Source organism: Amorphotheca resinae, assembly GCF_003019875.1.
Source record: "Amorphotheca resinae ATCC 22711 unplaced genomic scaffold M430scaffold_1, whole genome shotgun sequence".
Lineage (NCBI taxonomy): Eukaryota > Fungi > Ascomycota > Leotiomycetes > Helotiales > Amorphothecaceae > Amorphotheca > Amorphotheca resinae.
This window is the reverse complement of record NW_020194471.1, coordinates 829,771-855,409: the sequence shown is the minus strand read 5'-3', so window position 1 is coordinate 855,409 and position 25,639 is coordinate 829,771. Positions and strand designations below refer to the sequence as shown.

At 52.0% G+C, this 25,639-nt stretch overlaps 12 protein-coding genes across 12 annotated transcripts; 5 read left to right on the top strand and 7 right to left on the bottom strand.

Annotated features, from left to right (window-relative positions):
• Positions 1-812: 812 nt before the first annotated feature.
• Positions 813-2,227, bottom strand: M430DRAFT_62604 (hypothetical protein). Its single transcript, XM_024869002.1, has 2 exons — positions 2,080-2,227; positions 813-1,999 (listed from the first exon to the last, which is right to left on the bottom strand). The coding sequence occupies exon 2, from the start codon at positions 1,798-1,800 to the stop codon at positions 1,165-1,167; it is 636 nt and encodes a 211-aa protein (XP_024724882.1). The 5' UTR covers positions 1,801-1,999; positions 2,080-2,227; the 3' UTR covers positions 813-1,164.
• Positions 2,228-2,911: 684 nt separating this feature from the next.
• M430DRAFT_112031 (hypothetical protein) lies at positions 2,912-3,694 on the bottom strand. The gene is made up of 4 exons (XM_024861458.1): positions 3,550-3,694; positions 3,456-3,494; positions 3,327-3,401; positions 2,912-3,264 (listed from the first exon to the last, which is right to left on the bottom strand). The coding sequence occupies exons 1-4, from the start codon at positions 3,589-3,591 to the stop codon at positions 2,926-2,928; spliced, it is 495 nt and encodes a 164-aa protein (XP_024724881.1). The 5' UTR covers positions 3,592-3,694; the 3' UTR covers positions 2,912-2,925.
• Positions 3,695-3,904: 210 nt separating this feature from the next.
• M430DRAFT_32122 (hypothetical protein) lies at positions 3,905-4,840 on the top strand. Its single transcript, XM_024866108.1, has 2 exons — positions 3,905-4,213; positions 4,340-4,840. The coding sequence occupies exons 1-2, from the start codon at positions 4,180-4,182 to the stop codon at positions 4,699-4,701; spliced, it is 396 nt and encodes a 131-aa protein (XP_024724880.1). The 5' UTR covers positions 3,905-4,179; the 3' UTR covers positions 4,702-4,840.
• Positions 4,841-4,989: 149 nt separating this feature from the next.
• Positions 4,990-6,097, bottom strand: M430DRAFT_62602 (hypothetical protein). Its single transcript, XM_024869001.1, has 2 exons — positions 5,199-6,097; positions 4,990-5,135 (listed from the first exon to the last, which is right to left on the bottom strand). The coding sequence occupies exons 1-2, from the start codon at positions 5,933-5,935 to the stop codon at positions 5,099-5,101; spliced, it is 774 nt and encodes a 257-aa protein (XP_024724879.1). The 5' UTR covers positions 5,936-6,097; the 3' UTR covers positions 4,990-5,098.
• A 2,519-nt stretch (positions 6,098-8,616) lies between these two features.
• M430DRAFT_74498 (hypothetical protein) lies at positions 8,617-10,299 on the top strand (the record flags this gene model as incomplete). Its single annotated transcript, XM_024869540.1, has 1 exon — positions 8,617-10,299. A coding segment is annotated over one exon (1,683 nt), but the record flags the coding sequence as incomplete, so codon positions are not given.
• Positions 10,300-10,821: 522 nt separating this feature from the next.
• Positions 10,822-11,439, bottom strand: M430DRAFT_76617 (hypothetical protein; the record flags this gene model as incomplete). Its single annotated transcript, XM_024869562.1, has 2 exons — positions 10,822-11,050; positions 11,201-11,439. Coding segments are annotated over 2 exons (468 nt in total), but the record flags the coding sequence as incomplete, so codon positions are not given.
• Positions 11,440-11,966: 527 nt separating this feature from the next.
• On the top strand, positions 11,967-13,262 carry M430DRAFT_130769 (hypothetical protein). Its single transcript, XM_024862158.1, has 5 exons — positions 11,967-12,057; positions 12,230-12,369; positions 12,430-12,686; positions 12,788-12,875; positions 12,932-13,262. The coding sequence occupies exons 2-5, from the start codon at positions 12,304-12,306 to the stop codon at positions 13,088-13,090; spliced, it is 570 nt and encodes a 189-aa protein (XP_024724876.1). The 5' UTR covers positions 11,967-12,057; positions 12,230-12,303; the 3' UTR covers positions 13,091-13,262.
• Positions 13,263-13,567: 305 nt separating this feature from the next.
• Positions 13,568-16,771, top strand: M430DRAFT_130765 (hypothetical protein). The gene is made up of 7 exons (XM_024862157.1): positions 13,568-13,891; positions 13,948-13,970; positions 14,027-14,065; positions 14,130-14,235; positions 14,288-14,421; positions 14,478-16,491; positions 16,546-16,771. The coding sequence occupies exons 1-7, from the start codon at positions 13,860-13,862 to the stop codon at positions 16,643-16,645; spliced, it is 2,448 nt and encodes an 815-aa protein (XP_024724875.1). The 5' UTR covers positions 13,568-13,859; the 3' UTR covers positions 16,646-16,771.
• Positions 16,772-17,843: 1,072 nt separating this feature from the next.
• On the top strand, positions 17,844-18,911 carry M430DRAFT_152945 (hypothetical protein). The gene has a single exon (XM_024863217.1). It carries the CDS (start codon positions 17,935-17,937, stop codon positions 18,577-18,579), a length of 645 nt encoding a protein of 214 aa, XP_024724874.1. The 5' UTR covers positions 17,844-17,934; the 3' UTR covers positions 18,580-18,911.
• A 409-nt stretch (positions 18,912-19,320) lies between these two features.
• M430DRAFT_38130 (hypothetical protein) lies at positions 19,321-20,468 on the bottom strand (the record flags this gene model as incomplete). Its single annotated transcript, XM_024867220.1, has 4 exons — positions 20,354-20,468; positions 20,079-20,280; positions 19,538-19,943; positions 19,321-19,395 (listed from the first exon to the last, which is right to left on the bottom strand). Exons 1-4 carry the CDS (start codon positions 20,394-20,396, stop codon positions 19,321-19,323), a joined length of 726 nt encoding a protein of 241 aa, XP_024724873.1. The 5' UTR covers positions 20,397-20,468.
• A 293-nt stretch (positions 20,469-20,761) lies between these two features.
• On the bottom strand, positions 20,762-22,805 carry M430DRAFT_112012 (hypothetical protein). Its single transcript, XM_024861457.1, has 4 exons — positions 22,008-22,805; positions 21,602-21,952; positions 21,159-21,546; positions 20,762-21,109 (listed from the first exon to the last, which is right to left on the bottom strand). The coding sequence occupies exons 1-4, from the start codon at positions 22,496-22,498 to the stop codon at positions 20,915-20,917; spliced, it is 1,425 nt and encodes a 474-aa protein (XP_024724872.1). The 5' UTR covers positions 22,499-22,805; the 3' UTR covers positions 20,762-20,914.
• Positions 22,806-23,540: 735 nt separating this feature from the next.
• Positions 23,541-25,379, bottom strand: M430DRAFT_46443 (hypothetical protein; the record flags this gene model as incomplete). Its single annotated transcript, XM_024867845.1, has 7 exons — positions 23,541-23,881; positions 23,934-24,194; positions 24,254-24,460; positions 24,512-24,596; positions 24,665-24,738; positions 24,793-25,108; positions 25,344-25,379. The coding sequence occupies 7 exons, from the start codon at positions 25,377-25,379 to the stop codon at positions 23,541-23,543; spliced, it is 1,320 nt and encodes a 439-aa protein (XP_024724871.1).
• Between the last annotated feature and the right edge of the window lie 260 nt (positions 25,380-25,639).

Genomic DNA, 25,639 nt, shown 5'->3' with positions numbered 1-25,639 from the left:
GGGGGGGGGGTTGGCTAGGGTAATTAATCAATGTATAGTGCGCTGTGATGAATAGAATAGACTAGAATAGACATATAATTCACGACGCGAGATGAGATGGCATGTTTGGATTCCCAAGGTCGGTTGAATGGAGACATGTTGATGTTCTTCCCAGGTGGACTGGTTTATCAAACAAACAAGCAAGCAAGTAGATAGGAAATTGGGCGTGGATTCCTCCGCTCCTGGTGCATGAAGATGGATCGAAGGAGATATACTGGGACCTCGTCATCAGGAAGAGTTACAGTACTTGAGACGCTATGCATGCCCTGTGAGGTCTGGGCTTTGAATTGGAGAGGCGGACGAACGAATGAAAGATTGGTATAGGAGGTAAAAAAAAAGGGGGGGGGGAAAGAAAGATTGGGAGGATAAAGCACAAAAGGATATCCATCCCCTCGGCAGAACAGTAATCAGAGCAAGAGGACTAGCAGGAGCTCAAAAAAAACCAGGCGTGCTACTGTCATCGGTTCCGAGTTAAAAAGAATCCTTGTAAACGTCCAAGAACAAGAAGTCGTCTAGAACTAGGTACTATACGAGGGAAGAAGATCGAGAAAAAGCCTTTATGTAAAGAGACCAGGAGAGGAGAAGAGGAGAAGCAAGGCGGACGAGGGAAGGTAATTGAAAGGCAAGATGAGGCTGGAACAGTGGGACGCCTTGGACCGTACCTACCTAGCTATGAAAGATGGGCGAATATGTTCGCTAAGTTGGGGATTTGATATTGAAGGTTTTGAGTTGGGGCTCAGTGCGTGCATCGTAACAACTCAGTCGGGAGGATTCTGGGTAATATTCTGGGTTTATTCAATCTCGTCTCTAGATATCTTGAAACAAAACCTTCCCAAATCGTATCTCTCTGTGTATCTCTGATCTCTGTAATAATCCGAGCTTCTCAGACTTGATCTCGACTGTGACCACGTAGACAGCTGTAACAACTCTCGTACATTATACGCCAGTGAAAAAAACCTCTGGGGAAATCCAAAAAAAGCAGAACAAAAAACCCAAACGCCATTTCTATGCACCAAAAGAAGTAGTAGGATCTTCTAATGATAATGCAGAAGATCTATATGCACGCACGCTAAATCAAAATGTCATGCCTTGGGCATTGCCCGCACTGTGTTGCAGTTCCAAAATTTATAGTTTCGACTCCAGATTATTATCGTCCTGGTGGATAGTAGTCGTCCTGACCGGGTGGCGGCCGCACCGTCTTGGCTTTGACGGCTTGCCGCGGTAGCAGCTCTCAGAGGCGCCCTCCTTGGCGGGTAATCCGAAGTTGTGCTTCATCGAGCAGTATTCCAGATCTTTCGGCATCCACGTCTTGATGTGCTGCCAGAGCTCGCAGCGGAACATACCGCATTGTCTACATTGCTGCTTGTCAATCTTCCAGGCGGACTCCAGGGAATTCGGACCTACGCGCCGTGTATTTAGCGGTATCTTCGTACCATACATGGCGCGGCAGATCGCATACAGCCTGGATGAGGTCAACCCGAAGCAGACGGAGTCAATCCGGTCAAGATAGCTGAAAATCTCAAGCTGCAGCTCCGTGGGCAGGGATGACAGGCTAGCACCATGCTTGACTGGAGGCAGGAGAGATAGGCGTCTCACGACATCGGCCGTTACGTTGAACCCGCACTCAGATCCATCTGGTGTCGACAAATCAGGGGTCGTCACATCAGTCCCGGGAGTGAGTGGAAAATCCTCATCAGAAATAGCGCTTTCCTGCGAGTTGGTCCTGGATGGCACTGGCGCCACAGCTGCGATTGTTTCCATCGCTGGGGATTGTTCAGAGGAAGGTCCCGTGACTGTCTTCAGGACAGCATGAGACTGGGATGGCCGAACAGGTGCGATTGTGAGGCCGTGGACTCGAGAACAGACATTTGCAGAGAAGCGGTTTGAACAAACCAAAGCCAACGCCGACGCCCGATCGAGATATGTGACGAAGAGGTCTTGGATCTCACCATTCCCCGGCCTATGGGCAGCGATTAGTCAGAGTTGATAAGGATCCTGAGAGATTCCTCACAGATTGTACATGTTGGAAGGAAATCTTACAAGCTGAGCTGGGTCCGAGGCTGCGCGGTTCCTTGTCGAGGGAGCCCGGGGGGAGGAGAGCAGAGCAGAGCAGCGATATAGATATAGATAGTTGTGTGGAGGTTGCTGTTCGAGAAGATGCGAAAATCGGTTCAGGTACTTGTAGCTAAAGTCGGCTCGGCAGTGGCACTTTACGCTCTTGGGCAGTTTAGCTGCCGTTCCTTTTGCTTGGTCGAGGGGCGGTGAAAACCTGGAAAACTGCAGCCGAAGGAAAAAATCTAAAATCCCGAGTTAATTCCATCCATTCCAGGCACAGCCGCCCGGGGAACTAAAGCATCGGATGTTGATTACAAAAGGGCAAAACGCCTGTTCTCCATCACCACCAGCTAATAATAGGATAGCAGACGCATTTGAAATGCAAGTACGAGCGTCAGTAACTGAATCGCACGCCGGAAAGCCCGAGACAAGGGACAGAGAGTGCAGTCGGGCGCTTAAACAGAGTGGCAATTGAGCAGGCAATATGGATACATTGTTCACCGACACTCTTGCTGGAAATCCAAGTAGTGGTGTGATTGATTGCAAACCATGAACTTCCTTAATGCTCGGGGAGAAAATAACATACTAAACGAATCCAAAATAGAAATGCCCTATGCGTTGCAACCACAATGCTCTGCATTCGACTCCGACTTCAAGTTGGTCCGCGGTACTCTCACAGATCATTAGATATGTATGCAGACTTTTGTCAAAGTATTCCCGAACCCGGACTGCCGCCTGGACTGAATGCCACAGGCTCCGGCTCCTTTGTATTATGCACCCCGCCATACGCCTGCTGGCCAGTTTCGATATCCCCCTGCTGCCGAATCCTACCTATATCGCGATCCAAATGACACTGATGACCACATCCAGGCCCTTGCTTTCTCCCCCCTCGTACTTGAAGCTCCACATCCCGTCGGTCTTCTCATTCCAATATGCTCCTGTTGCGCTATGCATCCCTCTGCGTCCAACGTGGGGCTTTCCATCCGTGCCAGTGGCAGTCTTGGCATCGGTTTCTGTAGAGGATATCGAGGAGTCGTGGGAAGGTCTAGGTTTGTTGAGAGCAGAGGTGGGCACGAGATGCTGTATGATGGTGCTGTTGACGGCGTATTTGAAAGATGGAGTGCCACCCGCGGGAGAAGATTCCGAGATCAAGGAGCGTAGGATAGAGTTCTGCGAAGGATGCACTTGTCAGCAAGGTATGAACAGCGAGGCTGGAGCGAAGATGGACGTACGATAATGGTTGTGTTCCATGATTCTGTCTTTGAGTGTTCGTAATATTCAGCTCCCCCTAGAGCACTTTGGCACGCCTGTTCAGTTGCTCAGTAGATGACCACAGGATTGTTTCGAAGGTAACCACTTACATCGTTTGCGATTTGCTTGAGTCTTGTGGGAGAAATGGGCTGGACGACGTCAGTACACGTGAGGCAATATCAAGCTGGTTCAGACAGATCTTACAGGAGTCGCAGTTGATGCGGGAGCTGTAGATTGTGCAGCCATACTTTCTTTCTCAATACTCTTGATTCGTGTGGAGGGGTCGAAAGGGTTTGAGGGGTTTAAATAGCTCCAGGGGAAGAACAAGTAGGGGTAGGCTACAGCTGGTGTACCGGTCGTGAGGCTTCGAAGATGATGCTGGTTCTCCGCCAACCAGGTTGCTATCTGGGGAAAGCCGCCCTAACTCGAAATAGGACCGACGTCAACACTCAGCGATGCCTGAGGCCCCACACGCTTGTCGATGAGGCGGCGAGGCCCCATGTCGAATCATTGAGCTCGCTCGTCGCACGTTCAGTGGCGGGGCGTTCCCGTGTACAGTATAGACTTTTGCTTCACTTGACTTCACAACTTGAGCTTTCCGGAGGTCTTGGTCTTGGTGATAAGTTCTCAGGTATCACAGTATCACAAGCTGCACCTTTGTATATGCCTTAACGAAATCAGCAATTGAGCATTTTATTATTACTTATTTTAATCCGTTGCCGTTCAAACCTGTCGTCGCTCTTCGCCAGTTCCTCCAGCTAGTTGTGGACCTCTAGCTATCACAGCTCATCACAACACTCCTCAATTCCTGCAATTCCTACAATTCCTGCCACGATGTCAAGTCAACCTCTCCTTCAGACTACGCCCGGTAAGCCCGACCCTCGAGCCCCTCTCCCCAGAAACAATCAGCGAGAGAGATGGGGGCTGCAGTTAGCAAGCAAGCAAGCAAGCAAAACATACCTACTTTACTGACACGCCTCTCCTCGCCCACCAGGCAAGCGGATCGCGCTCCCGACCCGGGTCGAGCCCAAGGTATTCTTCGCCAACGAGCGGACGTTCCTGTCATGGCTGAACTTCACCGTCATCCTGGGCGCGCTCGCCGTCGGCATGCTGAACTTTGGCGACCGCCCGGCCTTCATCTCCGCCTTCCTCTTCACCATCATTGCCATGGCCGCCATGGTCTACGCCCTGTTCACATACCATTGGCGCGCCCGCTCCATCCGCCTGCGCGGCCAGGCCGGCTTCGACGACCTCTTCGGCCCGACCTTCCTCGCCATTATCCTGCTGCTGGCCGTCGTCGTCAACTTCGTCCTCCGCATCACATACGCCTCTAAGGAGAAACAGGGGAAGCACTGAGAGAAAGCTCCGGGATGGAAGGATCCGGGATCAGAGTGTGCGGGATAGGTATATGTTACGGATTGTGCGGCGGGGAATTAGAGGGGCATATAGGGAGGGAATCTGCACATAGGATAAGAGATTGAACATTTGGGAGAGCCAGTGTAGAGAGCCAGAAACGGCGTTTGAGAAGAAGGCACAGTCAAGGCGTTCGGGGGCCTGTAAAATTGCTGGGGATTAGTAGGGTTTAACCTGCAATGTCGATTGTATGATTGCATCGAAGTCCGGGACAATTGAGACTTTATGAATGAGCTATGTGCAAATCTGCGAGTGTTGCATGCTTCATGAGAAGCATGAACCGGGTATCGTCTACTTAACAACCAGAACGCCAATTTCCCCAGAAATAGCACGGATGCCTTTACCGTTTTGATGCTTCCAAAGCATTGGTTTGTTCCCTGAAGCAAGTTAGTCGAGATCCAAGAAACAAAGGGACGCAGAATCGCGAGTATGTATCTTACCCATAAGCCTTCCTCAGACTGTCAATCCGGTCACGAGCCAGATATATGGTCATAATAGGAACCGCTCGAACCTTCGGCCTGCCCTCGTTTGCTCTCTCGAATGGCGTCTTCATTGTCTCAAATGCTGTATCCTCTTCCCCACTATCCGCGCCCTCCTCATCAGCATCAGCCAGCGGTTTTCCTACCCCCGTAGCCTCGTCACTGGTCTTCTCCGGTCGGTCCTTCTGCTCCACCACAACCTGCTCGATCTTGTTGTACTGGAACCATTTCCCTCCACTCTTCCCAATTTCCCTCTTCGTGATCTCCGCAATGGTAATCATCTTCGACGCGACGGGCGCTTTGGCGTGGAGTACGACCAATCCCGGTTTTGCAGGAGGAACGGCTGGATAGCTCGCTAGTGCCTCGATGGCCCGCGTGGCTTTCTGCTGGATGTGCGAGGACGAGATGATGTTCATCGCCGTGACATCGTGCGAGGATGTGAGATCTTCCGGCAGTGTCGAACGCGCACTGGCGCTGGTGGCCTCTAAACTCCCCTCGTCGTCGGCTTCTTTAGCGGACTCTGGCCGTAGCTGTCGAGAGCCGGGTCGTGGATCTTGCTTCGCTCTCTTGGACGACGGAGGGGCAGACTCTGAACCCCGTCCTTTAAAATGCCCGAGACTTCGTTTCCGGGTCTGCTGCTGCTGGGCCTTTTTAGGCTGGGCTGGGGCGGCGCCCTGCGGGGTACCAGTTCGCGCCATGAGAATCGTTCTTCAGGCCTTCTGCGGGGCGGAAGGGGGATGTTGTATATAGGATGAGATCATGACGGGTGTGCTGAGGAGGGGAGTCTTGAAAAACTGCTGAAGCGGCTCGAATTTAGGTACAGTTGAATGTGTCGCTTCGGCCTTAGCGTTGGTTGAGAAACGTCGCTCAGCCTTGCGGGCCACGCAGGTACACGGCCCGTATATAACCATTCAGAGGCACACAGCGGCGCTTTGGGGAGCGCACAAGATAATATATTGCACATTGAATCAAAACCTAGATTTCCTTCTGGGAAAGTTCAATACTGGCTCCTGAACGCCCTGATTGGGATGAACGCTGCAAGGCACGCGGATCCGCATAGAGCCCCACCCCGTCTGTCAAGTGAGGGAAGGGAGGAGTGACTTTGGTAAGGCTGTCTCATGGAAAGGATGTAAGGTCTGGATAGTGATGTTGGTTGGAAGTCCATCCACAAGCAGAATTCTTCATCCGTATCTTCTCCATAGTTATGAGCGTTTCCCAAACTTCAAAGCGGTCTATTATTGTCTATTATTGTCTACTGTGTCAGATGTAGGAGAAACAGTCACTTTCCTCTTCATGCATGCGGGGGGGCGCTCAAGCGTGGCGGCCTCTCCTTGGTACAGGCTACAGCCTTGAGGATGTGCGGCCCCGAAACAAACGCGAGTATGATTGCCAGAGAGCCTTTGGCCCATGGTCCACAAGTCAGGGAGTGTACAGTGGTACTTGATGTCCCGGCCCGCGCAGGGATAGGGGGTTCAGGATGGTCTCAGACTTGTGGTCGTTCTGAACTCTGATGGGCGGCTCTTCCCTGGTGTCACTCTGTATACAGCACACGGGTGGTTGGAGGGGGTTGGTATGAGTGAGATGCACGCGGCCGGATAGGATCTGGAGGGATGTGTACAGGACAGGATTGGTCCATCTAGTAGCCCTACTGGACCTGTCTACTGTGTCTACAGTATCTACCGTGTCTACCGTGTCTACAGTGTCTAACTGTGTCTACGATGTCTACCGTATCTACAGCATTCACCGAGTGCTGCATTTAAATGTGCAAACCCAGGCCCCCGATCCTTGACCCTTGCCCGCTGCGCATAAGCACCAGCCGTGCCCCGTAGCACACGTACAGTGACTACGGCGCACCGCACGGCACAGGTCGGCACTGATCCGGGCTCCCGTAGACTCCTGCGTAATGGCACGGAAAGGCAACAATAATCCCCCGTTCCCAGACCCGCGGTTCCAAGGTTCTTACGAGGTGATATTCCATTCCAGCCCGTGCGATCCACACCCCCAAGAACGTGTGAACGGCTGGCTCCTATCGCCCTGTTGCTTGCTCCTATTACTCGTCTGTCCCCCCCGACTCCCAATCTCGCCCTCCTTTCTCTCCCCTTCCCTCCCGTTCCCTCCACGACTTACTACTACTTCTCTTCTCTTCTCTTCATTTCACTCCCCCCCTCCATCTCCATTTTAATCCTCTTTCACCCTTCGACATTCCACGGCGCCTTCTCCCTCCAACCCTCACGATCGCGCCTGTCCTTTGTAATAACCGACGCCGCCCGACCTGCTCTTTCTTGTCCGGTCCTTTGCCCTTTGGACCCGACCGCCCTATCGATCGCCCTATCGCGGCTTCCCCTTTGGCCCCCTTTCGCCTTTCGCCTTTCGCCTTTCGCCCCCCTTCGCCCCTTCTTCGCCTTTCGCCTTTTTCGCCTTGGGCCTCGTCATCGCCAGCGCCTTCCCCTTCAGGCTTCCGGCTTCCGCTGTCCGCCCTCCGCTCTCCGCCTTCCGCTGCCCGCCTCGTTATTCGCCTCTCCGCTGCGCGCATCGTCTTCGCCCCCCATCATCGCCGTCGTCGTCGCATCATCGCCAGCATCACCATCTTCCCACCATCCTCCCACCACCACATCGGTTTCACCCCATCGCTTACCCAACTCATTCTTAATATCCCCTCCTTCGATCGCCCCTCCACCACATCGCTTCTACACAAAACATACTCAACAACACCACTCCACTCCCATCTTTCGCTTCTTCCCACTCCCTTCGCCGGTCGCCTTTTTCTCTACGCCCTTTGTAATTCCTAATATTCCCCGTGTAGACTCTTCTAGCGCGCCGCCTCGCGCATCGCTGGTTGTCGCTTTTCAGGGGCTCTGCGCCGGTCGGTTGGCTCTACCTTAGTTGTCGACGTCACGGTACGCTAGAAAGTTGCGCGCGCGACACAACACCAAGCGCCAAAACAACACGGTATTCACTCCCCTCCCATGAGTTCAAGATAGGCGCAGCCTCACCACTTGTCGCCTATCCCCGCCAACCCACGTCAGTAAGGCGCCTCGACGCGCCCTCTTCGCAGTTACCCGCGCCCACCCTCTCCTGTATGCGAATGTTCCGGCTCCCGTCTTGGATTTCCGAATCCAGGGGTTGCGACAAGGTGGTAAATGGAGAGGCAGACCACAAGATGGCGAACGTGTCACGCCCTTTCGTCGAGATCCTGTCATCCGGCGCGCCCAAGAGGAAACGCGCCGGCAGTGAGGAGGCGCTCGGGTCGGAGATAACAACGGGGGGTACACATGAAGCAAAGCGATGGAAACCGAACGCGTTGAACCATTCGTCGCCCAAGATGGAGAGCAAGGAGGAGGCTCCAGTCGCCGAGAAGAAAGCGAACGTGGACTCGCGGCACGTCCGCGAGGTTATCGAGTCGCAGTTCAGCCTGGAAATCTTGCTGAAGCACGATGAATTGCGCCTGATCAACCAGGAATTGGCCAAGTGTCAAGCCGCCTTGGAGCAACTACGGCGCTGCCACCTGATACCTTATCCAGTCACCCAGGGAACCCCCGAGGCCATGCTGAATGTCAGCAACGGTACCGGCCCAGCCGTGAGACACGGCGACACCGTACCGCAGTGGGCTGCGCCATATGGGGTCACGGATGGCCCCTATTCAAGGCACTATGCAAAATGGCTCATTCCAGATCCAGCCTTCGACGGTCCTCAAGCCGGCTGGTATCCCAACTATGACGGTTCACGTGCTGGTAAGACTATTCCTGAAGGTCGGGCTACCCGGCACAGCTTTGCTGAGGGCAGTTCGACCGCCAGCAAGGCTAGATCTCAACGAGGCTCCGCTGGTCAAAAACTTCAGGCTCTATCTAATGGCTATCCTCTGGCTAAAGAAAAGGCTGGTCCTTGCGTTCTCAAACGTGCGGAGGATGGCCAGATGGTGAAGCTCGTATGCAACGACTGTCAGCGGGAGAACTTCTCCAGTACCCAAGGTTTCATCAATCACTGCCGTATAGCGCACCGCAAGGAATATAAGAGTCACGAGGAAGCTGCAATAGCATGCGGACAACCCATCGAGCTCGACGAGGGAGGCGCAGTTGTGGGCGAGGACAGGGGCGCAACAGCTGCCACTGGTCTCGTACATCCGCTGATCCGAACTGCTCCAACTGACAGAGAAGCCTACGTATCCCTCCTGTCTCGTATAGATACATCCCTGGCACTCTTTGAGAAAGGAGAGCTTCCAGGTGTGACTTCGATACCTGGCCGTCCGGATTCAACACCTATGAGGCGCACTGGTCTGAATTCAACACCAGGAGCAACGCCACAAACTTTCGTACCCTCACCGGAGACCCCATATCTCTCGAATTTCATGCGAAATAGAGGATTTGGTGGCAATCTCCCAGAGATCGTTGGCGAGGCTAAGAAGCAGGTCGACCTCGAAGAGTTATCTTCGCATGGCGAGGAATCCGAGGAGGGCGAGAGCCTCCCTCAGCCCGGGCCAGGTCGTTTCGATGGGACCGATTCTCCTCTACCTCCCATGCGTATGCCTGCCCGTACAGCCATGTCCCCAGCGCCCTCTGGTCGTCCTGGAAGCAGCAAGGGTGTCGATGCCAAAAACGCTCGAAAGCAGGGGGTCTCCCCCCGCATGTCGTTCGCAACTCCGGTTCTTGATACCACGGCTACGGCGAACCACAACCGGCCGACGATGAATTTGGCTAATGACCACCGTGATGCCTTTCACCATCATGACACCGATGGTGATTTGGATATGATGGGGCCTTCACTGGTAGACCTCAGCCCGAACACGGTCACTAGCAATAATGCGCCGAGTCTTGTAAGTGACGATGGAGAGTATGATGACGGGGACGATGATGCCGAGAGTGCTTGTTCCGAGGACGAGGATGAAGGCAGCGATGTTGCGGAAATTGACATCGAGGATGGAGAGGTGGAGAAAGTCGTCCCGCGGACCGTGGTAAGAAACCGGTCAGGCAGTGGCGGGGACGGCATGCGGCTGAGGAAAGAAGATAAACACGTCACGTTTGTGAGCCCCGTCAAGGAAACGAAGGATAGGCGCAGCCGGAAGTGAGCTTCTGTGTTCAGAGTATATATATATACTCATGCGGATCCCGGGAGGGGTTATCGTACCCTCCCGGGGCCGTGGGAATGAGGGAATGTTAGATGTTCTTCTGGGCTTTGTCTGTCAGGCACATGCGCTGCGTTGCTGCATACGTTAAGGCATAGAAAAACCCTTCTCTTCTGTAGAATTGCTGTATCATAGATCTACTCAACGTTCAAATATACGAAGCCCGGATTTTGATACCCCTTATGAAGTTGCAGACAAATGGATCGGTAGGAATCATACATATCAGTGCAATGCGGTGTGCCTCAATGCTTCAAATATTCCCCAAGTGACTTACCTCATCCATGTAGAGAAACCATTGTATAGTCATCAAGATAAGGCCTGCCCGGCAATAGAGCCCAAGTGCTAGGAACCAAAGCAGGATATATAAAAGACAGCAACCAGCCCACCATCTCACCCACCCCATCCTCAAAAGCCACCCCCCTCCTCTTCCTCATCCCTCCCCCTCTTCAACCTCAACAGCTCCTCCCTCAAGCCCCCATTCTCCGCCTCCAACTGCTCGATCCTGATCTGCAAGCCCTCCATCTGCTCCTCCGCACCCACGCTGAACTCCTCGACGATCTTGAAGAGGCGCCACAGCCGCAGCACGACGACTAGCGATGCGACTTCCTCCAGGAGACCGTGTAGCACGACGTCTGTCAGGAAGCTGGCGAGGATCACCAGAGCGTCGAAGGTGTGGAAGCGGGAATTGAAATATCTGGGTTGAGAAAAAGGGGAGGGGGGATTGGGTTAGCTTTGGTTGTTTACTTGCTTTTTTTCAGGGGTTGGAAAAAAAAGGGGGGGAGGGGGATGTTATAAGTTTGGGAACAAGTGAAGGAATGGAAAGGAAAGGAAAGGAAAGACATACCCCCATCCAAAAGCCCAAATACTCAACAGCAGCTCAAGCATAAACAGACAGCTACACCCCAGCCCCAGCAGGCCCAGGGCATCCCGCGCCTCATCCCACCGCGGATCGACGGTCTTCTGATCGCATTCATAGAGGTTAATGATGATATCGGCGAAGATGCCCAGCACGTCCAGGGTCACGAGAGAGAGCACCGTGTAGTGCTGAGCGCGGGATGAGAGGAAGCTTTTGATGCGCTGCCGGATGCTGGTGTAGGTGCTGCGCGGGGGAGGGGCGGGGCGCGAGGCGTGGAGGAGGGGCGAGGTGCTAGAGGGAGAAGTGGACATGGTGGGGATTGGTGGTGCTGATTGCACTGTAGGGGATTAAGAGGGAGAGGAGAGGATAGAGGGTGAGAGAGAGAGGGAGTAGGAGAGCGCTGACTCGAGAATGTGGACAGCTGAGAGGAGGTGAGTTTGAAGACAAGGCCCGCAGGAGATCCGCGGCCGTGGCGCACGCCTTATCGCGATGGGCGCGATCCTGACTCTTTCTTTTGAGCGGACGTCCTGTATGCATGTACCGACATGGCGGAAGTCCTGTCCTGTTTCCTGATATTAGAGGAGCTTGTTTAACCTGGATATCGAGTAGATATACTACTATTAATAAATAATCATGGGGTTGTCGATTGTAGCTCTTCTCTGTCTTGGCGTAGAGCTCTCTCGGGTGGAGAATCTGACGCTAGTAGAGTCGCCTGTAGCCGACAAGCAGGGAATCTTGGGATGGCAAGGCTGCACGCAACTTCGATACCTCCGCGCAAAGCAAAGCTCTTGACGAACATCACGTCCTGCACTTCAGCACAGAAGAGGACAATCTGAAATCTGCAGGTATGGCTCTCCTTTCCTCTGCCAACCCTACAAAGAGCTGCGTGAGGGGCAGCGGCGGGCGGCAACTATAGCTCTTTGCTTTGCCTCCTTGGGCCTTGAATCGCGAATTCATTCACTCAGATGTCGCTCACAATTGTGCCTGATTCTGTCACGGTTTGCTAACCTTATTTAGCGACAGACGCTTAACACGTTCTCTGCGCGTTCTTCGACTTCTTCTAATAACTTCCTACAAACATCGCGGCAAAGATGTCGGACCCAGAGCCTAAGGTTGAGGAGGAGACCATGACGGCTGAGGATGAGACGAACGAAGAGGTACGCGACTGCGCAAAGATAGGTACCTTCGTGGGGCATCCTGACTGACCCTCCCCCCAGGATGAGATATCAGCAATGAAGCGCCGCGTTGCGGAGATGGAAGAGGAGGCAGCCAAGCTCAGGGAGATGCAGGCGACACTGGACCAACAGAGTAATGACTTGCGAGAGGACAAGGAAGACATCGACTCAAGAAGCATCTTCGTCGGCAACGTCGATTACTCTGCATCACCCGAGGAGATCCAGGCGCACTTCCAGAGCTGCGGCTCCATCAACCGTGTTACCATTCTGCTGGATAAGTTCACCGGCCATCCCAAGGGGTCCGTCCCACGATCCGTCTTCATCTGATGCTACGTTTTTCAAGAACCGATATGGTCAGCGCTACCTGGCAAGAGATGGATTGCTAATCTAGGGTATGCAGGTATGCGTACGTGGAGTTCACTGAACCAAGCCTGGTTGCGCAAGCTCTCGTCTTGAATGAGAGTGTCTTCCATGGACGTAACCTGAAGGTGAGCTTTACGCCTACAACGCTTCTATATGGATCTCTAACCCCTTCCCTCTCTAGGTCGTTCCCAAGCGTACCAATATCCCAGGTATGACCCGTGGGCGAGGCAGAGGCGGCATGAGAGGTGGACGTGGCTACGGTGGACGCGGAGGATACCCACCCCGAGGAGGATACCGCGGCGGTTATCGAGGTCGTGGTCGGGGTTACGCGCCATATTGACCGTTGGATGGTTATGGGTGGATTCAAAAAAAACAAAATGTAGGGTAATTTGGAGATGAGCGACAGTGGCACACATGCGTTGATTTACACCGCAATAGCAAGATTTTCACCCCATGCCTGGACTTGGAATCTGGAGTCAACTCATGAGAAAGACCTTTGCAAACTGGGCACGTGCAGGCTCATCCGATGCTCCAAGGTAGATGTGCTTTTCCAAGATAGATGCGCTTTTCTCTCCTCTTCCACCCCACAATCATGGAATTTCCGCCGTAGAAGAAGTCTATCCTCACTATTCCGCCCCTAATAGCGGGGCTGGCGAAGACTGCTGATCCCTCCAGAGTTGATATAAGGGTATTCCCTTCGCACTGCTATTTTCGTCATGGCGATTGCATTTGTCGCCTAATTCAGGCCGAAAGAAATCTAGCGCGGGGACTATCCTGCGGCGAAGGAAGACATCCTTTCCAAGCCCGCGAGACCATTATTCTATTGATGTCGCACTGAATAATCGACGATCCCGATGTGCGTAGAGTTCTCGAGGTGATTTCGAAGCATCAGTCAGACATCGTCGTCGACGGCAGGGCGCCGGAGAGCTGCGTACACAAGAGTGCACAGCCACCCTTGGTACGGCAGCGCTGCAACAACTGAGAGATCTGGACCCGGAGCCTCCTCCATCCAGAACCCTCGACACCACCATCGCGATACACGTCCGCGAGAAGGCATCGTTGACGCTGCTGCTGCGAACCTTGCCGCCATTCTTGGCATACCGTGAACCATGGCCAGCAGGATGGATTCCAGCCTGCCCGCGTGAGTTTTTCCTCATCTCGTCATAGGAAGGAGAAACGCTGCTGACACCCTCCCAGACAGCCCAACTTGCGCTTGACCAGTCTGCCATCCCTTGCTTCCCTCTTCCGTGTCTGCGAGATGCTGACATTTCTATAGTAATTGCCGCCGACGGGCTCTACAAGCGTGATGTTTTCCGTATGCAACCCCTCTTATGATCCCCCCCCCCACGACGAGCTCGCATGCTGATCGTGAGATACAGGCTTCCCCGACCCTTTCGCCGTGGCAACCTTGGGCGGCGAGCAGACCAAGACAACGTCTGTGATAAAGAGAACGCTGAATCCATATTGGAATGAGAGTTTTGATTTGTGAGGATGCCCTGTTTCGCCGAGGACGGAGCAAATGCTGATGTCGTGATAGACGTGCGACAGAAGACAGTATATTAGCGGTACAGATATTCGACCAGAAGAAGTTCAAAAAGAAGGATCAAGGTTTCTTGGGAGTCATCAACGTCCGAGTTGGAGATGTGGTGGATTTCTCTTCCGGCGAAGACCGTAAGTGATGGGGATAGCTGCCGATTCACCAGCCGCTACTGACTTCTTATTCACAGAGATGCTGACCCGGGACCTCAAAAAATCAACGGATAATCTGGTTGTACATGGGAAGCTTATCATCAATCTATCTACAAATCTAGACTCACCCCCACGAGAGAACTTGGCTCCGCCGAACCACTCCAACGCAAGCCGACATTCTTTGAGCGCACCGCAAGCATCGAATTCGACTAGCCACCCAAGGGCAACAACTCCCACTCATAGTCCACAAGCATCTAGTGGGAATACGCCAAACGGGACGATGTCTACGGGCCCTACCCCAGGTCATGCACCCGCTGCTGGTAGCGCCGGTCCTTCCACAGCCACTACACAAGCAAATGGCGCCCAGTCAACTCGACAGAATGGAACCTTCAGCTCCTTCGAAGATGCACAAGGTAGGCTGCCCGCTGGATGGGAGAGGCGGGAGGATAATCTGGGGAGAACCTACTACGTGGACCACAACACTAGATCCACGAGCTGGAATCGTCCATCTGCTGGTGGTACTAGTGAAAGCCAACGCAATGAACGGGATGCCAACACTCAAGTTGAGCGTCAAAGGCATCAGAACCGAACACTACCAGAAGATAGAACAGGCGCCAATTCCCCCAACCTGACCCAACAACAACAGGCTGGAAATGCCGCAAATGCGGCTACAATGGTAGCAACAGGTGCTACCACCCCGGGGACCGGAGAACTCCCGCCTTTATGGGAAATGAGACATACGCCCGAAGGTCGTCCGTACTTTGTTGACCACAACACCCGAACAACGACCTGGGTCGATCCAAGACGTCAGCAATATATCCGCATGTACGGTGGCCAGAATGCGAACAATACCATTCAACAACAACCTGTCTCCCAACTTGGTGCTCTCCCCAGTGGGTGGGAGATGAGACTTACGAACACAGCCCGAGTATATTTCGTGGATCACAATACCAAAACGACGACCTGGGACGATCCGCGACTCCCATCATCGCTGGACCAGAACGTTCCACAATACAAACGTGACTTCAGACGCAAGCTTATCTACTTCCGGTCACAACCAGCCCTTCGAATCCTTTCCGGGCAATGCCACGTCAAGGTCCGGAGATCTCATATATTTGAGGATTCATACGCCGAGATTATGCGCCAGTCTGCGACGGACCTCAAAAAGCGTCTGATGATCAAGTTCGATGGTGAAGATGGTCTCGATTACGGTGGTCTTTCGAGAGAGTTCTTCTTCCTCCTATCTCACGAGATGTTTAATCCTTTCTACTGCTTGTTCGAATACTCCGCTCACGACAACTACACCCTCCAAATCAACCCTCATTCCGGCATCAATCCGGAGCATCTCAATTACTTTAAATTCATTGGCCGTGTTGTCGGCCTCGCTATATTCCACCGTCGTTTCCTCGATGCATTCTTCATCGGTGCTCTATACAAAATGATGCTGAACAAGCCGGTGACACTATCAGACATGGAGGGTGTCGATGCTGATTTCCATCGTAGTCTTCAGTGGATGCTGGACAATCCCATCGAGGGTGTTCTAGAGCAAACCTTCTCTACTGAAGATGAACGATTTGGGGTTACAACTGTGGAGGATCTCAAGCCCGGTGGAAGGGATATCGAGGTCACTGATGAAAATAAGAAGGAATACGTAGATCTGATGGTGAAGTGGAGAATCCAGAAGCGTATTGATGAACAGTTCCAAGCATTCATCACTGGATTTCACGAGCTGATCCCCGCTGAGCTTGTCAACGTTTTCGATGAGCGTGAACTTGAGCTGTTGATCGGTGGGATTGCGGAGATTGATGTTGACGACTGGAAGAAGCATACCGACTACAGAGGATATACCGAATCTGATGATGTCATCAAATTCTTCTGGCAGACCATACGGAGCTGGGACGGAGAACAAAAGTCTCGTCTCCTTCAATTTGCTACGGGAACCTCCCGTATTCCTGTCAATGGGTTTAAAGACCTTCAAGGAAGCGATGGGCCAAGGCGCTTCACAATTGAAAAGCAAGGAGAAATCAACAATCTGCCCAAGTCTCATACATGGTAAGTTCCTTTCAAGCATCTATGTTATTCCACTAGCGTACTGACGTGTCTTAGTTTCAACCGACTTGATCTTCCAGCATACAAGACTCTGGAGCAGTTGCAGACGAAATTGACGATGGCGGTAGAGGAGACGATGGGTTTTGGGCAGGAATGATTTGTCAACTGGTTGCATTTCGTTTCTTTGACGGTGTTTTTCGTACAGACTCAGGGGGCTCGGCTTGTCACAAGCCCAGGGGCTGTTTTTGGCGGAGTCAGCAGCGACTCCGCGTCGTTGGGAGGCATATTCACGGTCGGTAAGCAATGGAGAAGAGGCTCATGTAATTACAGTAGCATTGACCAACAAACAAAAGAATATGAAGATACCGTGTCTTTGTAGTTCTTGAGTCGTTGACTCCCTGCGGATGGGCAGATATGGAAGGTAGAGCGCGGGTGGAGGAGGGGTGGAAGAGTGTATGATATCAATTTGCCGGGCCTTTGCAGTATTTAACGGCGTTGATACTTGATAGATTTCAGTCTAGAATGGCATCTCATATATATACTTTTCTTAGCAAGCAAGGCGACGGAGTATATAATCCATCATATTTCGTGCTAATATACCTTCGGGAATAGTCTAATAATTGCCTACTTCGTACTCGTGTTACCCCAATACCCCTTCCCCCTGATCCTCGTATTTCGTATCCGGGGGTAAGACCAATACAATAGTCTGCCCGCCAAAACCCCATGAGGCTTGACCCGGAAAGCCGCAAAATTTCCATGTTTCTTATTATTGCAATACCGTGCGGGTCCGAGCGCGCCGCATCTCACGGACAAGCGTACTGTGGGTTACCATGTACAAGGCCTCATAGTTGTAATGTACTGTAGATGCAAAGGCATATGTATGTATACACACGTAGAGATGTATTGGGGTTGAAAGATTGGTTGACCATATAATTGGCGGTCTGAGAGCTTTTCTCGTGTCGTCGTTGTCTCTGCGGTTGCCATCGCAACTCGATGGATATTGGCGCTAGGCACATATGCAGGTCCGCAAGATCCAAGCGGTGGATTGGAAGAGGAGAGAAGAAGGTCCAGACCGGTAAATAATATCCCTATCTTAGGCTTGGCTCTTGGTTATTATCGATTACAATGGTGTATAATTTCCTCTTTGATAACTGGATAGCATCAATGGGTGCCAAAGGGGGGCAAGTGTCTCTTTCCCCCCCTTCCCCCCCGTTGCTCCGTGGGGAGTTAGGAAGACAAGCCTCAAGTGCACGCGTTGTTGTTGATTTCTTTCTTCTTCTCTCGAGGTCTGTACAGCTTCACTTCTTTTGACATTCTCTGTGTTTGCCTCCTCTACCATTCCTCTCACAATCTCTCAAGTGTCAAGAATCAAATCTTCCTCACACCTCTCCATTGTCTACTGTAGCATCAAGCATCTACAACCTCTACCTTTATCTATCTACAATCATGCAGCTCTCTCTCCTCCCAGGCGCCCTCCTCCTCTCCGTCGCCGCTGCGCAGACCACCCTCGTTGCCAGCACCAACTCAGCCTGCGCTGCCCAGCCCGTTCTCGAGTCCTGCCTCGCATCCACCCAAGCCATCGCCGCGGGCTGCGGAACCACCGACTACGACTGCCTCTGCAAGAAATGGAGCGACGTCCTCGTGTACGTGCCCCTCCCCTCCCATCCTTCTCCCCAACCCCAGAAGAAACAAACAATAGCTAACATTCCCATCTCTCCACACAACAGCTGCTTCCAGCAATGCCCTGACGACTCCCGCTACTCCTCGGTCCTCTCCACCCAGGAGACCTACTGCAATGACGCTTCCGTCTACACCTCGTCCACCAGCACCCCGATCTCCCGCCCCGTCTCCTCGTCCATCAACGAGGCCGCCGTCACCACTTCTTCAGCTGCTGCCACGACCACCGACGCGTCTGCCGCGGCCGCTGCCACTACGGCCTCCAGCGGCGCCGTCGCCACGGCGAGCTCCACGACTAGCGCTGCGAGCGCCAGCGCCAGCGCGACTGGCAAGAGCGGCGCGGCACGAGATGTCATGATCAACGCGGGCGGTGTCCTCGTGGGTCTTGCCGGCTTCGTGGGTGCCATGTTGTAAGGGCCCCTTTTTTGCGCGTAGGGGAGATATGTGGGGAATGTTGTTTGTTGTTCGGGGTTGGGAGTGAGGAGGAAGCTTTCAATTGTCTTGTTTTGAGTCTTTCACCTTTTTGAGATTTTAGCGTTTTGCTTTCAAGTGGGGAGCGAGGGAGTGTTGGGATGGAAGGGTGTTAATCAGGCTGTCTGTCCTTGCTTTGGGAAGAGCTTACGGGCAATCGCTTCAGTTAGCTAATATAAGTAATAATGGTTAGTACCTTATGTGACAAGAATCAAGCACGATCCTAACACCTAGTCGCGGCCTTGTGCGAGAATCTGTAATGTGAGATAGGTATGTATGTGTGTATGGATGCAGATGTGAATGGCTTTGGGCTCTGTATATATCAACTTGTTCAGATATAGTACAGCTGAGCAGATCTAGGGAGTTCTGAGAGCTCTTATGAGAAGAGGCCAAGAAGCGTGACTGAAAGGAAGCACGGATGGGAATGAGAACGGAAAGGAAAGATACCAATCACCAGGTCCAGGTCAACCAATGGCCAGTATACCTGGTCAACTGCAGCTGCCTCTTGTTACAGAGAGGGGGGCAGAGACGGAGATCAAACAAAAGAAACTCGCCAGAAGCACGGGAAAGAGGATATCAGATCAGGTGCAGCATTTTGCGCGCAAGGTATGCGTTCTCTGAGACTGTAAGACAAAAATGAACTCCCAAGCATCATATCATGCCTATGTGCGGACTGAAAAAACTTTATACAGCAGGAAAATGGCTCCCCGATCCCCAGTCCTCCTCCGAGCAGTCTACTTCCGGTACCACATTCTCGTGCTGCGTATACGGTCAGCTCAAGGATCTCTCGTAGCGGGGAGGAAGGGAAGGGAACTTGCATCTTTGTGTGTCTCATTTTCTGTGGAGCTTGTGGTTAGCTTGTAGATCTCGATAGGGAGGCAGCTTTGGATTCGGCACTCACTTTTTGAAGCTGGAAGACTCCGTACATCAGAGCTTCTGAGGTAGGTGGGCATCCAGGGACGTAGACATCAACCGGCACAATTCTATCACATCCTCGGGTCACACTGTAGCTGTAGTGGTAGTAACCGCCACCGTTCGCACAGCTACCCATGGAAATAACCCACCGGGGGTCCGGCATCTGATCGTAGACCTGTCGCAGAGCCGGAGCCATCTTGTTCGTGAGAGTTCCGGCAACGATCATGACATCCGACTGTCGCGGCGAAGCACGGAAAATGATACCGAGACGATCTTGATCGTAGCGGGGGGTCGACAAGTGCATCATCTCGACGGCGCAGCATGCAAGACCGAACGTCACGGGCCAGAAAGAGCCTTGACGGGCCCAGTTGGTTATTTGATCGAGCGTTGTCCTGTAAGAAAGATAAGAGAGGACGGATTAGCCTCGATTCCGGATCCGGAGCTCCTCACTTCGCCCACAACCACTTCGACAACGCGTGCCGCCTCGAGGGAAGCTCCGCTGAGGGGAATCCGGTGGGTACACGTACAATGCGTATTGCATAACGCCCTTCTTGCCCTCCTGGCTGGGCAATGGCACCTCGCGCCTCTCCTTGCCGGTAACGCTCAACAGCGGTCCTTGCGACCCGTTCCCTCGCACATTATGCGGCGACACGGCATTCGCAGGCTTCGCGGACGACGACGAAATCGCAGCAATTGACCGGTATGGGATGATGGCGGAGCTCGGTTTGGCTGTGGCAAGTTGGTTGTGTTAGCTTTTGTTGCAAATGCGGGAGAGCTTGCTATGGTGTGCAGTCAAGCGTACCTCGGAGCGCCAAACCCGCGGCCGTTCTCGTACTGGATAACATTTTGTCAATTGGGCGTTGACAAGAACGAAAGGAAAGATGTGAGGGAGAGGCGTTGATTCTGTGGGGTTCAAGAGGTCGAAGTCGTCGATGTCAGGCCTTCGCCTATTTCTAATCCGTGGTTTTGATTGGACAGTCACGTGGCAAATGGGATGTTTACTGGAGTCAGCTTGATCCGGCCCCTGATTTTAAATGGGATAGGTGAGTGGAACAGCGGGGAAGGCAAGCAGGCAATGATGGACTGGAAGAGAGCCAGAGCTCTATCTTTTCTAAGTCAACGGTTCCTCGGGTGAAATGCAACACCGGGTTTCAGCTGGAGCTCTGAGATCTCCAGGTTTCGCATATCATCGTTCACATGGCCTCAGGTACAGGTTTAACAAGCTTTTATTTAGCCTCTAATCACCTCGAAATCTTTTTGTCATTAGAAGCATATGTAAGTGGGGAAGGTATAGTGCGAATCGAAGTCTTGACAGAACCAACGCTCGTCAGACATAAAGGAACTCATGAACCCTCTCATTGTTCTAGGCCCCTGACTCTTTTGAGTTTTCATCCATCATAGCCTTGATCTGAGCATCGGTTTGTTCCTCCTGAGCCTTCGTAGCGCTTTCTGTTTTACCGGTTCTGCCTCGAGGTGGCGATCGTCGATCGTAACTCTCTTCCTCACTGCTATCACTTTCATGCTGGCTATCGCGATTTGTTTGGCGGCTTCTCATCATCTGTGATTCATCTTAGTACTAGAGTGTTATCCTTGAGCGTAGAACCTACCCATGATCGAACACCACCAATCAATCCTAAGCTATATCCAGTAGCAAAATCGCTACCTGAGCCAGAACTATCTCCTCTTGGAATTTCTAATCGGCGGGTCAAATGTGACAGAGCTGATGGGCTGGTGAGAGAATTTCGACTGCTCGAGTCGTCGAAACTTGACATACGAGCCGGGCTACCGGGTCGACTGGATTGCCAGAAGTGCCTCAATTCCTTGCCCAGTTCCTGACCAGTAGTAGTCCAGTTCGAACGAATAGCATCTCTCATCTCTGCTACATGGCGCTTGAGGTCAAGTTCATTCTTCTTGAGCCAAGATACGTTGAGCTCTTGGCGAGAGGTACCGCGCTTGAACTGGCGAGTAATATATTTCTCGTAATCTCGAACGATCCTGTCATGAGTTTTAGAAAACACAATGAACAGAACCTTTGGTATTCCCAACTTACTTTGTTATGATACCAGTAGTGCTAACACCTTCAGTCCTTTGAGTAACCAAAAATTTGCCGGCCTCTTTGATCGGTTTGTAGATATCGTCCCCCTCATCAGCACCGTATGGTAAATCATCATGTGCAACATAATCAATTTTGTGCTCCTCCAGGAATTCGGGCGTAACAATCCAAGGGCAATCTTCGATAACTTCATCCACCCACTTGCAGTGTCTGACAGTTTCCGCTCGCTCTTTTCCAGATAGAACCGTGAGACCTTTTCGCTTGTGTGTCTCCTTATCTCCTGTTACACCAACCATCAAATAGACGCCTGGGAAAGCTTTCTTGGCTTGCTCCAATTGCCGCATATGACTGTTGTTCGTATTAGCTAAAGTGCGTATAATCGATTAGACTGAAGGAGGAATACCCAAGATGGAACAGATCAAAAACTCCATCAGCATACACTCGGATAGGTCTGCCGACTGGAGGAGGGTTGGTTTTGTATCCGACTGGATGCGTCAACTTCCCAATAGGGGGTGGAGCCATCGATTGTGTCTTGTCGCCATCCGCCTCCTTGTTTCGTTCTTTTCGCCCAACCCGGCTTGCAATGTCTGTACTCGCTTCAGTGGTATCTGAAGGCTCGCCGGGATCTTGACCATTTTCAGATCCATTGGGGATCTTGATTTGTGTTGCCGGTCGTAACCGTTTTGCTGGAGGATTGCCCGCGTCGAGAGGTGTTTCCTTCTTGTGACTTAGCGTACCCGATTCTGGGGCAGTGGATTCTCCCTCCTCGCCCGAAGCGTCTCTCGATGAGGGTTGTAATTGATCGATAGCGGCGATATTCTCAGTTGAAGATGGCAGGGTGGATGTCCGCTTTCGCTTTCCTGCTCCCGAACTTGTGGGTGACGGAGATGACATTATGTCGGATTATGAGAACGTAATGGGTTTGCGAAGGAGTCGTAGAATACGAAGGAGGGTTGGGACCAAGGGGTATGCCGATGACCTTGTGGTCGATGTGCAATTCCGAGCAGATCAAATTTCTAAAATGAATGTTTTTTCGACACGACTCGCAGGGGTCATTCCGGAAGTAATCAATAGGGGTCGATCATTCAAAAGAGTCAAGGAGAAACAATTCCGAAAGAGAATTATTTCTCAGGCAATATGAAATGGGCCGAAGGGCATTTGGGTGTGGGGCATTGCAGTTGTCTGCTTGGACATATGCACGATTATTACGAGGGAGAGGCAAATGGGGATATCTCCAGGTTCGCGGTTCCAATCGTCATCGACCAAGTCACGTGCGTCACATGCTAGGTAACGACAGCGGGCGGACAAGGCTGGCCAAGGCTTGAGAAGAGACATAGGTAATACAATTGTCGGCTGGTTGAATCGCACGGGATTTCCACATTCACATCTCACATCTCACGGCAGTATTGCTGGACTCTCAACGGTTATCAGGTATCAATTGGCTGAATTGGGTACAATGCGATCCTTGGTCTTAATCTTGAAGACTTGATCTTCCCTCCGTGTATGAGATCTTTAGTGCAAAAAAAGAGACTCGAGACTAGACAAACTCGCTGCGTGATGGAGATCATAATTCAGGAAATGAGTACGAATTGAAAGCACCGCGGTTGAGGTATTCGGGATAGTGCCAGAGGCGGGAGGCACCGAGAACGTTCGTAACCCCCACTCTCGTCCTCTAGCCCAGTAGAAAAGAAGCAAAACGTGAAATCGTCGTTCACGTATTGCCATAAAAAGACAAACACCTCCCTGCCTCCCTCCCAGGCCTAGGTGCAAAGAAGACATCCATCTAGAAGACTTGTCTTAAAAATCATGTCCTATCGTCGATATCCTCATCCCAAGCGAAGATTTACGAATGTCCAAACTAGTCCAAGAACATCGTAAATTGGCCTTACTTGTCTTCGGCACCAGATGTTGTCTCTGCTGCCAAAGGACCCACAGGTTAGGTTGCACTGTGCTGTACTTTTTCGGCAATAACTTTGTACTTGGGGTCCGTAACGTCAACCTTCTCAGGCAAAGTATCTGTGCTTGATACGATTGGCCCGGTCGACTCGCCACCGGTCTGGCCTTTGGGAACCTGGCTCTCAAGGTCCTTGTCCTCTTCACCGTGGTCAAACATCTCAGTATCGTCAGAGTCCGTCAAAACCTCAGTTCCGTCGCCAAGTAGAATAATACGGCCTCGTTGGTTTCCATCGGCTGACCTCGACCTGCTGTCGATATCAACATCGTAGCCACTGTCACTATCATCAAAGTTATGATGGACGCCGGGTCCGCGGAACTCAGCTACAACATAGTTAGCACTGCCGTCGCGAACGAAAATAAACGAAATACTTGCCATACTCTGGAGGAGCACACGGGCCATCTCCGTTAGCAACGCGCTTGGCGATCTCGTCATACCACTCCTCCTTGGTCTTGCCGTGTAAGAGGCCGACAACAATCATGGTCATATTATCGCAACCCACACCACCAGTCTCCGAATTCGACGCGAGGCAATTATCCATCATGTTCTCACAGATTTTCGATAGCTCCTGCTTCGCAGCAATACCACGGCGGACAAATTCCACCACAGCTTGAGAAGACTGACAGTCCCAAATACCTGGAAAGCCTCAGTACTAATCCCTGATTGTTCGGTCCACTGGAGGAATCTTCACTTACCATCACAAGCAACAATTAGGAACTCGTCATCTTCCGAGATGTCGTGCACGACAACATCGGGGTAAGCGGTAACAATCTGCTGCTCAGGCGCAAGTTCCGCACTCTTCTTGAACTCGAAATCGCCAATTGCTCTTGACAAAGCAAGATTACCGTTTACACGGCCAAAGTCAACAAAACCTCCGGCTGCAGTAATTCGAGCCTTCTCGCCTATTGAAGAGTGAGTATTCTAACCCGTTCGTAGAATGGAGGGTTAATTACCTTCGTTTTGTGGTTTGTGATCAAATGAAAGAGGCTTGGCTCGACCCTTTACACCCAAAACACTTCGCGAATCCCCCGCGTTTCCCTATGACTATTAGTGAGAACACTTTGAGCTGCGCTGAGCCTAGCTGAGATGTCCGGGACATTACGTACCACATAGATTTTCTTTGACGAGAGGATTCCAACAGAGGCAGTGCAGCCAGAAACTTCTTCCTCGTACCGTGGGTCTGTAAAGCACGAGTCAGCAGCCTATATCATGGCATTGGGTTGCTCGTGCTGACCATCTAGGATAGCTCGGTCCGTGGCAAGGAAACCATCCTTCAAAGCCTGCTCGATATCACCCTTCTTAAACGCCTCCTGCTTTGCGACAATTTTATGGATGTGCTCGCCTGCAAATAAGGCCACCCTGTCACCTCCGTGCCCATCATAGACACCAAAAAAGGAGAGCCTCTTATCAATACTAGTCGGTCCTGTCTGTGCCCCGTCCTCGGTCTGCAGGTCCAGAATGGCTGCGTGCGCATCCTCCATGCTAATACGCCATCCTTGCATCGATGATACACCAAATATTAAACGTTCGTCTCCTCCACTTGCTGAAGTCTAACAGAGGGAACGTGTCAGCATCAATGTAACGAGCAGGGGTCATTCAGATAGAGAGCTCGCCGCCTGGCATATACCCTCGAAGTCCGCAAAATGCCAATGTCCATACAAGAGGCTGGACAAGTGACAAGAACAGATCAGGAGGTTTGGTAAAAGCCAATACGTGTTGTAAAAGCAGAGATCGGTAGTTGTAAGACCAACGACGCGACATTCATGAACAGAGAAGACTGCATACCTTCTCGACGACCGGCTCAGAGAGAGTCTGTCCCATCTTGACAATAGACCGGGTCCTCTTGGTCAGCGACTGGGAACAATTCGGATCTGTACAAGGCTTTTTTGTTGTTGTTGAAAAGGACAAGAATGGAGGTGCGGGGCTGTGGCGGCGCGGCGGAGAAGACGGTTCGCAGAGACGAAGTAGGGACTATCTGTTCATCTGGATCAGGAATATTCGCAGGAGGATTGTTTCTTCGCGGAGGGGTAAAGACTTGTTCCGAGAGTAAAGAGCGAGCTCGTGTGCTGGAAAATTGCCAG

Excerpts from the sequence above, each read along its gene's own strand:
- M430DRAFT_62604 (XM_024869002.1), bottom strand. The coding sequence starts at position 1,800 with ATGGAAACAATCGCAGCTGTGGCGCCAGTGCCATCCAGGACCAACTCG.
- M430DRAFT_112031 (XM_024861458.1), bottom strand. The coding sequence starts at position 3,591 with ATGGCTGCACAATCTACAGCTCCCGCATCAACTGCGACTCCT. Across the intron at positions 3,402-3,455 it reads TCAAGCAAATCGCAAACGAT|GCGTGCCAAAGTGCTCTAGG; the intron begins GTAAGTGGTTAC and ends GCAACTGAACAG. Across the intron at positions 3,265-3,326 it reads CATGGAACACAACCATTATC|AACTCTATCCTACGCTCCTT; the intron begins GTACGTCCATCT and ends CATCCTTCGCAG.
- M430DRAFT_32122 (XM_024866108.1), top strand. The coding sequence starts at position 4,180 with ATGTCAAGTCAACCTCTCCTTCAGACTACGCCCG. Across the intron at positions 4,214-4,339 it reads TCTCCTTCAGACTACGCCCG|GCAAGCGGATCGCGCTCCCG; the intron begins GTAAGCCCGACC and ends CTCGCCCACCAG.
- M430DRAFT_62602 (XM_024869001.1), bottom strand. The coding sequence starts at position 5,935 with ATGGCGCGAACTGGTACCCCGCAGGGCGCCGCCCCAGCCCAGCCTAAA. Across the intron at positions 5,136-5,198 it reads AGTCTGAGGAAGGCTTATGG|GGAACAAACCAATGCTTTGG; the intron begins GTAAGATACATA and ends AACTTGCTTCAG.
- M430DRAFT_130769 (XM_024862158.1), top strand. The coding sequence starts at position 12,304 with ATGTCGGACCCAGAGCCTAAGGTTGAGGAGGAGACCATGACGGCTGAG. Across the intron at positions 12,370-12,429 it reads AGGATGAGACGAACGAAGAG|GATGAGATATCAGCAATGAA; the intron begins GTACGCGACTGC and ends CCCTCCCCCCAG. Across the intron at positions 12,876-12,931 it reads TCCATGGACGTAACCTGAAG|GTCGTTCCCAAGCGTACCAA; the intron begins GTGAGCTTTACG and ends TTCCCTCTCTAG.
- M430DRAFT_130765 (XM_024862157.1), top strand. The coding sequence starts at position 13,860 with ATGGCCAGCAGGATGGATTCCAGCCTGCCCGC. Across the intron at positions 13,971-14,026 it reads GCCCAACTTGCGCTTGACCA|TAATTGCCGCCGACGGGCTC; the intron begins GTCTGCCATCCC and ends ACATTTCTATAG. Across the intron at positions 14,236-14,287 it reads TGGAATGAGAGTTTTGATTT|ACGTGCGACAGAAGACAGTA; the intron begins GTGAGGATGCCC and ends ATGTCGTGATAG.
- M430DRAFT_152945 (XM_024863217.1), top strand. The coding sequence starts at position 17,935 with ATGCAGCTCTCTCTCCTCCCAGGCGCCCTCCTCCTCTCCGTCGCCGCT.
- M430DRAFT_112012 (XM_024861457.1), bottom strand. The coding sequence starts at position 22,498 with ATGTCATCTCCGTCACCCACAAGTTCGGGAGCAGGAAAGCGAAAGCGG. Across the intron at positions 21,547-21,601 it reads ACTACTGGTATCATAACAAA|GATCGTTCGAGATTACGAGA; the intron begins GTAAGTTGGGAA and ends AACTCATGACAG. Across the intron at positions 21,110-21,158 it reads TTGGTGGTGTTCGATCATGG|ATGATGAGAAGCCGCCAAAC; the intron begins GTAGGTTCTACG and ends GATGAATCACAG.